The sequence below is a fragment of the Anastrepha ludens genome, chromosome 2 (genome assembly GCF_028408465.1).
Source record: "Anastrepha ludens isolate Willacy chromosome 2, idAnaLude1.1, whole genome shotgun sequence".
NCBI classification, from domain to species: Eukaryota; Metazoa; Arthropoda; class Insecta; order Diptera; family Tephritidae; genus Anastrepha; species Anastrepha ludens.
Genome location: NC_071498.1, coordinates 75,553,082 through 75,564,704, shown reverse-complemented (window position 1 = coordinate 75,564,704; position 11,623 = coordinate 75,553,082). Strand labels below are relative to the sequence as shown.

Below are 11,623 nucleotides of genomic sequence, written 5' to 3'. Positions count from 1 at the left end.
TTTGGACCGAGATGAATCTTTTAAGTTACTGTAAACAACACAAATAGCGCTGGTATTTCAAAACGTTCTGAGTACGTAAAAGCCAAAAAATGTCAAACTTTGCGATACAGCTGTCAGTTGCTACATTGCAATACCAGGGTTGCCAAATCCCGACGTATAAAAGGCACCCCTCGTAAAATAGTTTAATTTGTAACCATTAGCAACGAGTTGAATAACACAGGACGCAAATGAAACATATGTTTACCGAATTTGTATTGACGAAGTGTCAAAGAAATTTCGATAGAAAAATGTAAATGCAAATATTTGCACTAAATGCTTCAATTGGAAGCAGGAGTAAGCATAATTGTAGAAATACAGGTAAAATGTAGTATCCCTAATCTTCAAAGGTAAGCGCGAAAGGCTCTTTAACTTGAATTTATTGTATTGTATTTAAATTTTTTTATACAATTGTGCGTAAAATCTCACGCTTTATTCTTTTATTTTCCTTATAATAAAATCAATTTTTTTTTAATTTTCTTCTAGTTTTTATTTGGTTTTTAAAAGTTGTTATCTAAGTTTAAAATTTGTGTTATTTCTTTTTGTTCCCCAAATGAATGTAATACAAAATGGTGATAATTTTATAAGATAATTCCATAGATTTCATTTACAATTTATAATAAACTATCAATTCGGTTTATCTTATATTTATAAATACTGTATGGAAGTTGAGTTAAAATATATATATATTATTTAATTTTTTTTTATTGCAAAACTGCTGTCTTGAGTTTATACTTTACAAGAGACAACTCCTTTTCATAAGGAAATGTACCTTTTTACTAATTCGCATTTTTCGAGTTAGTACCAGTGTTGCACTTTTGATTACAAACATATAATTCCAAACAAATTACTATTTGGTGAAACTTCACAAAAATGTGTAATTGAAATTGGTAGACCACAGTATGAAATCAAGGATTTCATTTCACATTTTTTCAATATTTTTGTTCTGTGAACAATTCATCATATGCATCGACAGCATGGCAAATTTTGTATCCAAACAACATTAACATGTATTTTGTTTTTACAATTTGATAGTTTGATTGGCAACATTTCTATAATAACATATACAAACAAATAATGCAACAACAAAAAACAAAAACTTTAATATTCAAATCAGCAAATCGCAAGAAAAAAAATTCAAATCTGCTACTATAGCGAAGCCACCTTCTATGGATTCGTTTTGGTATCCTATGGTTGTCACAAGTGAATGGATGGGTGCAGAGCGAAAGCTTTCGCTTCTTACAAATATTAAGACTATAATACTTTGCAGAGATAAAAAGTTTTCAAAATATAATGCCTTGAAAGGAACTCTTAAAAAGTAACTAAAAGGCTGAAATATAGACCAATGGAAAATGGTTGCTTGTTATAATTTCGTATTTGGATTGAAATTTTTTCTACGAAATGCATAAAATAATGCAACTTGTTTCAACTTAACATTTGTTGATGAAATTCATTTAAGACATGTATGCCCATTAGGGCGGGTCAATTTGATCTTAACAAATATAAACTACTGTTCTTCGGCGACTGAATTGTATTCAACTGACAATTCTGAACAAAAAGGACCAGTGAAGCATAGCTCTAAAATGGATTTCGAGCCTCCTTATTTTGAATTTTAGTTACTAATTCCCAATAAATTTATTTCAGGTTTTCTTGTTAAATTTTTGGATCGGATTAAAAATCAATATACAATATACAATACAATATACAAAAAACAACTTTTTGATGTTTGTTATTAAAATTATTATTAAAACCTTCCGCTAGAGATCGGAAAATTGTAAAGTTTACTTAATTCGAATATTCTTGAAGGAAGAAACCCTTTCTTACTTTTAAATAAATAACAAAAACTATTTACTGCAATTTTATTCAAGTTATAAAAACTTATACTATTACTGTAATTCACTATATTTTTCACTATAATATTACATTGTGACAGAAAAATTCAAACTATACATTTTCTCAGGCTTAAAAAAGTAGAAAACAACTTCTTGCTCCGAATTTTGAATTATCTCAAAATCTGAATCCAGGGTCGAAAAAACAATTTTTCATAGGTTTAAGGAATACTTTCCCTAAATTTAAATTTATTTATGTTTTGCAGTCTATTCTAATAATATTTAGCTGCTTACAATTATATAAAAAGTATTAAAATAATTAAAATACCTTAGGAATGCCCGAACATGAAGGTAAAACATATGAAAAATTTAAATATTTGTAAATTTTTTTTTTTTAAATTACCATTTTCTTTTACCAAAATTCTACTATAAATCTCTAAATACACTAAAGGTCTAAATTCAACTTAAATGGTATAAATAAGTCAAAACGTAAACTATACTGTAAACCAACGCGAAAATTAATTATTTATGCCTGACTTAAAACTAGGACTTATGTCGGCTCCTGCTGTATTCATACCCCCCCGTTGGAAAGCGTATGCTTTCAACCAAATCTGTTTCAACCAGCCCCCTTGCAGTTCTAATAATTGCCGCTCTAACATAAATATTTAGCTATTTACAATGATATAAAGTGTTAATAAGTAAAATATATGAAAATATTAAAATTTTTGTATATTTTTCCATTTCGAATAGCGTTTTAAACTGCTATTTTTTACCAGTGTATATATACATATAAATTATATGTGAATAAATTACTTCCAAATTCAAAATAGGGAGGCTCGAAAACGAATTTAGAGCTATGCTTGTGTGGACTGTTTTGTTTAGAAGAGAGTAAGCCGCCTAAACAAAGTAAAGAAAAAATAGCCCGCTCTAATGTACATGCGCAGTAATTATGTTTAAATTAATGTTTATTTTTTGTTGAAAATAGTTGCGTACCTATATTTATAAGTATATATGGATATAAGAATATAAATAAAATGCTATTGTATTTTCTGACAGAAAATTTGGTTATTTTTTGGTTACTGTTTTCCAAAGTTCGATAATTTCTCTTTTTCGATCGCGTCAACACTGGTTAGTACATTAATTCATAAATACAAAAGAGGAATACATATTTATAGATGAAATGAAAGCTTCTATGCGAATTGGTACGATTTATGATTAACTAATTACATTTAATAAGTGTAAAATCCGATACAATTTTTCTAATACATGTAATAATACATGTGGAAGAAATATTTCTAAATACAAACCTACGTTTTAGTATACATATATAAGTACTAATTTTTAGTTTCATATATGTACATTTATATGTACGTGGTATTTGGAATGATGTACAGAGAAATAATGCATATATTTCAAAAATTCTCCATAAAGTTTCAGGTATTTAAACATAAATTAATTTTGGTGCCCAGAGTAACATGTAAAATTTGTTATCAAAATTACTCAGGTTTTTTATAAAAATTTAAATGACGTTATTAAAATAACATTAAGAATGAACAACACAAAATCGTCCGATTCTATAAATTTTTCCATTTTCAATTTTCAGTAATCCACCCATACCAGCAGCAATTAAAACAGAGTATAAGTGTGTTGTTTAGTTCACCAGACGCTTTGAGTTCAAATTTACCATTTAACAAGATACAAGTCAATTCTTTTCTGCAGTACAAGTAGTAGTATTAAATTTATTGTAAGCCTTAAAAATACAAATGTGAAAATCACGTAATCTCACTGCTTTAAAGAATTAAGTCAGGCGTTATCTAGAGGAATATATTGTACTGCATTTTCAATCTTTCACAAGAAAGGTATCTATAAAGACATTAAACATTAACGCTCCTAAGTGATAGCTATCTCTTGTTTTAAGGTTTCGAATATTCCAAATAACATAATAAAATATAATTCCCATCATGTCAATAAAAGAGCAGTTTAAATGAATATATTAACATACTGGCCCTAACCAATATTAATTCGTACCCGTACGGTTTCATTCAATATTTGTATTTCAAACTCATTGTAAACATCTTCTTTATAAGTGTATTTAATAGAAACTTTACAGCACTAATTGAATGCCAGAAAGAAATTATAAGATACATTTTTCCTGTACCAAGCACAATAGCTACATAAAAGCAAATAGCAATATTTATAGCAAAGAATTTATCTGTACTAATATAATCGATTCTATAACAGTTCAACAGTGTATAGTATGTATAAGAAAGTTTTGATTGCGTACGTGTCCTGGGTATAATTTTTTATTTATTTCTCAAAAGTTTTTTTCTGGTACATTCGAACTTTACATAGCTTATTGGTTCTTTATTATTAATTTTTAAATGATACTATTTAAAAAGCTCAACACGGAAAGTGGCAATTATTAATTTCTAAGGATAATATAAACTTATATTAGTACTTAGTGACGTCACCTTTGGTATCGACAACTGCATCTGCACCCTGCACTTTATTGATGCAATGGATTTCCAAAATTCTTCAATGTTTGTTCTTAATTCCAAAATAGTTCCCTAGATTACCTGATTTATTAGCCGTTTCTTTATGAGTGCCCATAATGATTCGATGAGGCAAAGGTCGGGACTTGACGAGGGCCAGTCCAAAATATAAATAATATTTGTCAGAAAGCAGTTTTTCGTGATTTTGGCAATATAGGCCTAGGCACGGTCTTCATGGAAAATAAATTCATTCATACGAAGCATTTGCACTGCTTGTGGTAAATTAGTTTCCAACAAATGTATGTTGTCCTGTGCTTTAAGGGGTTATACGCAGTTATGACTTTCAAAAAAATCGATCTTTTTATTGCATTTTTGTAATGTACATATATTCAAAAGTATACGCAGGAAATTTGAAGTAGATCTAAGCAATACTTTCGGAGTTATACCTAAATATGTAGAGATGCCTCGGCACGTTTTAAGGTAGGTATTGAAACTTTAAACGTGTTTTTTTCAAAACGGCATTTTTCAAGTCGGTGTATACGATATCTCGAAAACGGCTTGTTTGATCGGTCAACCGTTTTAACTCAATCTTTAAAGATACATTTTCTAGTAATTAATCGTTCCTTTTGTAAATCTGATACTTATTTTCCATTTTATAATCAATTTACGGCCAAATTTTAACGTAAAAATCGAAATCATTTCTTTTAAAAGCTGCCATTTTGTGAAAATTCACTATTTTGATTAGCCGAACGATTAATTACTAGATAATCTAATATATTAACAAAATTTGTTTGGTTTTTTGATTTCAGATAATCCAATCCTGGGTTACGATGTACACCGTAAATCGTCTTTTTTTAAAGGAGGTTCCAGAAATCGCCTGCAGCGCGCTCTATAATCAACATTTTCATAAATAAAAAATTTTGTTATCGTTGAAGAGAAATGAATAAAGCAATTGTCAACCTACGAGGGCGGGTCAATAGGTCCGTGACTTTTTGTATTTCTGACCTCTTTACTGAAAAAGAAATACTGCTCCTGTCAACAGGCATCTGTCAGTTGACTCCTGTCAAAATTTAAACGTGCTGCGTCAATTAGTTTGTGTTTTACAGCTACCTTTATCAGACTACCCAGAAATTCCCAGTCGACCACAAACGCAATCGTGTAACAACTTCACAGGAAGGTTTGGCGTTGCTTCATCGCAGTATGGAGGAGTTTTTGCGCCGTTTTGTAACCGTGGACGAAACATGGATCCATCACCATACACGTGAGACCAAACAACAATCGAAACAATGAGTGAATCGGCTTAATAAGCACACGAAATTCAGTTTTTTCCATTTTCTCCTCAAATTACTGGGTAGCCGATGAAGGTAGCTGTAAAACTCAAACTAACTGACGCAGCACGTTCAAATTTTGACGGGAGTCAACTGACAGATGCCTGTAGACAGGAGCAGTATTTCTTTTTCAGTAAAGAGGTCAGAAATACAAAAAGTCACGGACTTATTGACCCGTCCTCGTGGTAAGCATTTAACTTAGGTTTTATAATTCATACTATTTATAAAAAGGTTGTATTATCGTAAATATATAAGAGACGCGCAAACAATTTGTTATTTTAATAAACACTTATTTTATAAATTTTTTTCGATTTTGTAACACGTATATATGTATACAGGCAAAAATATAATATTCAGTACTTGTAAAAACATGTATTTAAAATTAAAAAAGCGTAATTTTATAAAAATTTTTTTTGTAATATGTATAATATGTATATTTCAAACAAAAAAGCGCCACATGCAAAAATTTGGACTAAACATCACGCGATTTTTATTCCAAATTTTCAGTATTTGTAAAAATATATATTTAAAATTAAAAAAACTCCTTTTTATAATTTGTTTTTTATTGTGTAACATGTATATATGTACATTTTCAAAAAAGCGCCGCAGGCTAAAATTTGGACTAAACATCACGCGATTTTTATTTCAAATTTTCAGTATTTGTAAAAATATTATTTTGGTTTTTGTAACATGTATATAGTATACATATATAGATTTTTAATTAAAAAAGCGCCGCAGGCTAAAATTTGGAATGAAAATCGCGTGATATTATGAAAATATTATTTTATTGCTATTTTTTAGTCCGAATTTTCACTATTTTCGAAAATAATGATATATCGAAAGCCAAAGTTTAGTTTAACTCTTTTAAAAACTACAAAGTTCTATCGAACCTCGTTGTTGGTTGAATGGGTTTTTTCGTTTCGCTTTATTCTTTTCTCACTATCGTTCCTTTGACATTTCGTCCCGCACATTTATTTTGCACGGTATTACAAACGTTTAAAAGAACATTTTAATAAAATTCGTAATATTATTGAGTAAAAATAGCTTTACCTCAAAACTTGAGCTAATAGAGTGGTTTATAAGTGAATATTGTTAATATACTTTTCTGTGTTTGCATTTAAGTAAAATAAGCGTCTGAAATTTTTTCCAACTTATGCAAAACAGAAGGATTTTTAACGTTAAATGTTGCTATTAATTCTTAATAATAATTTATAAAAAATATTAGGAATCAAAAGGCTTATATAGTTACTACATTCGTGTCATAATTTTCAAATTCAGTCCTCTCACTTAGCCATTATACCCAAGCAAATTTATCGTGGTAGCTATGGAAAGCCTTCCCTCAACTTTTAATAACATACGGTATTGCTAATTTTAATAAACATAATCCCAACACAATTTCTGAGTGTGTTTTACCGGAATCAAATTTGTTTACCATTATATTGCGAGTACTTATACTAGTAGGCTTACCACGTACCATTGTCGATGCGAACTCTATATATGCAAAGCAAAATATAACTAAAAATAACATAACATTTGCATGAGTCTGAAAACGGTAGATAAGAAAAGTACGGGAAGCAATAATCGAATTTGAAGTAATTAAGTTTATGTCAGTCCTATGAATGAATAATGGCTTTAATGGCTTTCTGGTTAGCGGTTTTTAAAGTAGTAACGCGCGAAAATTGACTGACCTTTCAACTATATAGTATCCATTCTCAGGAATATAAAATATTTATAAAGAGGCTCACAATGAGTTTGAAATATTTATGTATTTGAGAAAAAAAATCGTAGGCGTACGAATTAATAGTGGTTAGGATGTTGGGAAATATATACTTATGTGTTAGTAGGAATAAAAATTATCTTGAAGCTAATGTATTGTAAAATCCATTCAATTCGACTCTTACTCTGATCGTAGGATATTTCCAAGTAATTTCATGACCGTGTTACTTATATTGATCAATAACATCCACGGTCTAGAGAATACAGAAGGTAGCGCCTTCCGGAAACCGCTACTTTATTTTTAGCAAATTTGGCAATTGATTGACGTCAGTACAGAAAATAAACAAACCTGTGCTTACCAGTAACTTGTGAATCCTTTTTACAGTATTTAATTCAATAAATACTTTAGCACTTGCCAAATACCACTTACTTAAGTACGGTGCCGTGCCAACAATTTATGCTTGTGTATGTGCGTGTGTGTATATATAATTTCATGTGTTTAGTTCAATTGCTTTCGTACTCGTAAGAGTACTATGACTCTTCTTTTTGTTTGTGTACTGACGTCACCGCCTTTGGCAAGACGTAATCTTGTATTCTTCATTCTTGAATAGTGTCCACACTACAATATAAGAAAATTGAGTTCTTTGACAAAGACGCATTATCTAACCGCAGGCTCTGAAATCCATTATTTGAACTGGTTTCCTTATAAATTGAATTTTCCTTTTTCCCTCTTAATCTTGGTTGCTCCTATTTGCGACGACGTACTTTGTTCATACGATTATTGTCCTCTACAATAGTCACTCCAGTTGCATTAGAACTTTCGGATCTTCTTTCTTTGGTGTCATCTATACAGTTTTCCGTCTTAGGTTCGCAATTCGATTTTAAAGCTGAGATAAGAAATCTCAATTGCATTAAATGTGATGCTGTGATACGTGGATTGCTGCAATTTTCTAACCACTTAAGGAACTTCTCACCATGTTCTATAGCTTCAGAGTTACCGCCTTTATTATTGAATTCGAAAACTTTCAAGCGTTCTTCTTCATCTGATTTATTGGAATGATTGTTGTTGACATTGTCATCGCTGTTTATCCGATTATTGTCGCTTGTATAGCTAGCATTTGACTCACTGGTGCACCCATCCGCCTCTGGGCTTTCACTTGTTGGAGTTGTTGCTTTACTAAGTGATGCCACTGAGGGGTTGTTATTGATTTTGTATAACAAGTTATCTAAAACGTCTTTGCATTCTGCTATACTAGTAACCCCATCTTCCTCCCTTTCGTCGTAGAATGGTGAGTTGGGCACATTAGCCATAGATAGATCATTCGGGCTATGTACTGGAGTTGGGACTAGGCTTTCTTCTGTATTTGGCCTGGGTGACGAACTGCCACCTGGTGGTGTTGAAATTGGAGAAGATGGTGCAGACATATTTGTTATCGTTTTAGCTGATAGATCTTCGGGTTTATTCGTAGAGTCCGCACTTTGAATGCCACTACAATGAGTATTGTTTATAGAGCCTTCTATTGGAGAGCTTTCAACATTTTTAGTTAGCTGGGTAAAGAGAATGTTTTCCAGATGTGTTTTTTGGGAGGTCAAATTTGTCGTAGATGTGGCAGTTTCGCTGTTTGTCGGAATGCTTACATTAGAAGAAGTTTGTTGTTGATGCATGGGAGCACTGTGAAGAACGGCCGCTGCTGCTGGCGCTAGCGAGTTAAGGCTAGCCCCCAGGGCTTTGCACCAGTTAAACCATGCAGCATTCTTATCATCCAGACTAGCGGAGGGTGTCGTTGATGGAGTCAGAGGCGCGGAAGCATTCAATGATGTGTTGATATGGAGTCTTGCTGATTGTTGCGGTGTTGGAGAACGTATCGGAGGGCTTGAAGCCCCAATTGGGGGAGCGGTTGATACTGGGTAGATGTTGCTTAGTCCCAACATTGCCTGTTGGGATTTTAACCAATATAGCAACGGATCATCAGATAGTGTTGTTAGTGATGGTACACAATTTCCGAGTGATGGCGCGAGCGATGGACTAGGACATTTAATTTTATTCTTATTGTTATCATCATTTTGGCATAAGTTTAATCCATAATTGGAATCTCCAGCGGAAGTAGGTGTTGGAGATTTTTGTTTCGCCCAATTTTTGACAGATAATCCCTGCTGCCGATCTCCGCATTCACTATGAGGACTTTGTAATTGGGGCTGGGGCTTTGTTTTCACATTACGCAAAGTGCTTGCCGTGGCCGCCAATCCATTTATTCCAGACATTGCTGCTAGTCCAGGATTTAGGTGAGCTAACAAATTTAAATTTGATGTAAGTTCATTAAAACTAATTGCAAGAGGGGATTGAGCCAAGCCAGATAGTCCCGAGAGATGAGATAGACTATTAAGTGGGGTTATGGCAGCAATAGCTGGATCTGCTTGTCGTGATATATCAGCAGCAAATACCTTAGTTTTGGCAGCATTGCTGAAAGCAATATAGTCTGCGGACAAACCATTGAATCCAAGCTCTGACAAACTTTTGTTTGAACTATAGTCTGGGCCATTTAGTTGAGATCTTTTGTACACCAGTTCATCATATTTAATTTTATTTGAATAATTGTACGGTAGCGAGCCACCATCCAACTTTTGGCGCTTTTCTGGGAGCATTGCCGCTGATGCTCCCAGTTTTTCTGCTAATGAGTCGGCCGTTATTTTATCAGTTTGACGTGACATGAAGCGTAGCTTGTCTTCATTTTTACACCAACCACGTAAAGTGGATTCCGGAACTCCAATATCACGAGCCACCGAGGCTTTGGACTCTCCGTCGTGTATTCGCTGAATGGCATGGATTTTATCACTCGGGGTCAAGCTCCGTAATGGACGCTTGCCCTTCGTACTCATGCGGATATTCATATGGGAATAGCTGGATATATCCAACTTGAGGCCGTTGTCGAACAGTTTGAATTCTGCAAAAAAGAAAGGAGTAAATTATTTTCAGTATAAACAGTGTAAATTTCTTTAGAAGGCATTCGCATATTTAAAAAGTGTGCATGTTTTCTTCCACCTAATACATATATCTATGTACATATGTATATGCATATGTATATATAGTATATATGTATGCTTTAAATACAAAGAGGTCTAATTCGCTAGCAAAATGCACATACCATGCTTATTGTATACAAGGGTTGTTTTCTCGTCGAAAGCGTACATGACAGGCAAATATGTCACAGAGACGCCACCCACGTCCAATGGAAATGCGTTGTACTTTTAAAATCCTTACATTTAACGATGTCTCGTCAGACTTGGATATTTAACCGTCGACAGACGCACTACAAGATTCGTAAAGAATATAAGCAAGATAAAGCAGTTTTTCGACTACGCACGCCCCCACATAGGTAGATAAGTGCATGCAAAGTGTATACGAAAATTTTTTTGCTGGGAAATCATTGGCACTGGCACTGTCATATCAAAAGTAACGCCCGCTATTCTGCCTCATCAAAATTTGCATACACCCACGCTGGAATGCAGGCACAGCGTGATGCTTTCAAGTGGAACGAAGACAATGTGAAACACCGAAATGGAAAATGCTAATTGGTGCGCTTCCTTCGACACTGCGTTGTATTACCGCGTGGTTACCGATGCGGTGGTCATAAGTCACTTCGCGAAATTACGAATGAGCAACAAGCAAAATTTCGTCGGATATCCGTCGGTTCCGACGTCGCTTTTGTGTCGCGTGAATAAAGATTTATGACTTGTTTACCTGTATTCACGGTTTATTCCTTGTAAACAGAGAGTCATGCAAAGAACAACCCTACCGCCAGCCAAAGAGCAGCACACTTATTCGAAGTGATTCGTCGGCCAGGTTGTTTAGTTCAACTCACAGTAGAACAGATTAGCCATCACGAAAACAGGTACGCACAAGTCGCATAGGGGGTGCATACATTTACGACAAACTACTTTATATTGCAGTAAAGACAATGCACGAAAAGCAACCACGTGCTACATATTAATATAAGCTCCGCCCAATCATTTAGAGAGACCTCACAGAGAAACTGTTTGTTGTTTTCAAGTTAAACGAGCGGCATATCAACATGTGATGTGATGTTAGGATACGCAATTTCATATGCTATTGAAAACTAAGAGAAATGGTAGGAGCATCTCTTACTTGAGCTTTATTGCAGAGAGCTTTTTTTATAAAGAGTTTTGGCGTAATTTCTCTTAATATGAGCAATATGAGCCGCCA

At 33.3% G+C, this 11,623-nt stretch overlaps 1 protein-coding gene across 3 annotated transcripts in view; it reads right to left on the bottom strand.

Moving 5' to 3' along the window:
• Positions 1 to 573: 573 nt before the first annotated feature.
• LOC128871877 (protein distal antenna) overlaps positions 574 to 11,623 on the bottom strand; it is a 54,781-nt gene continuing 43,731 nt past the window's right edge. For all 3 annotated transcript variants that reach the window (XM_054114009.1, XM_054114010.1, XM_054114011.1), the window contains exon 3: positions 574 to 10,343. In XM_054114009.1, the coding sequence (XP_053969984.1) occupies positions 8,149 to 10,343 (2,195 nt within the window). In that variant the 3' untranslated portion in view covers positions 574 to 8,148. The remainder of the gene's footprint in view (positions 10,344 to 11,623) is intronic.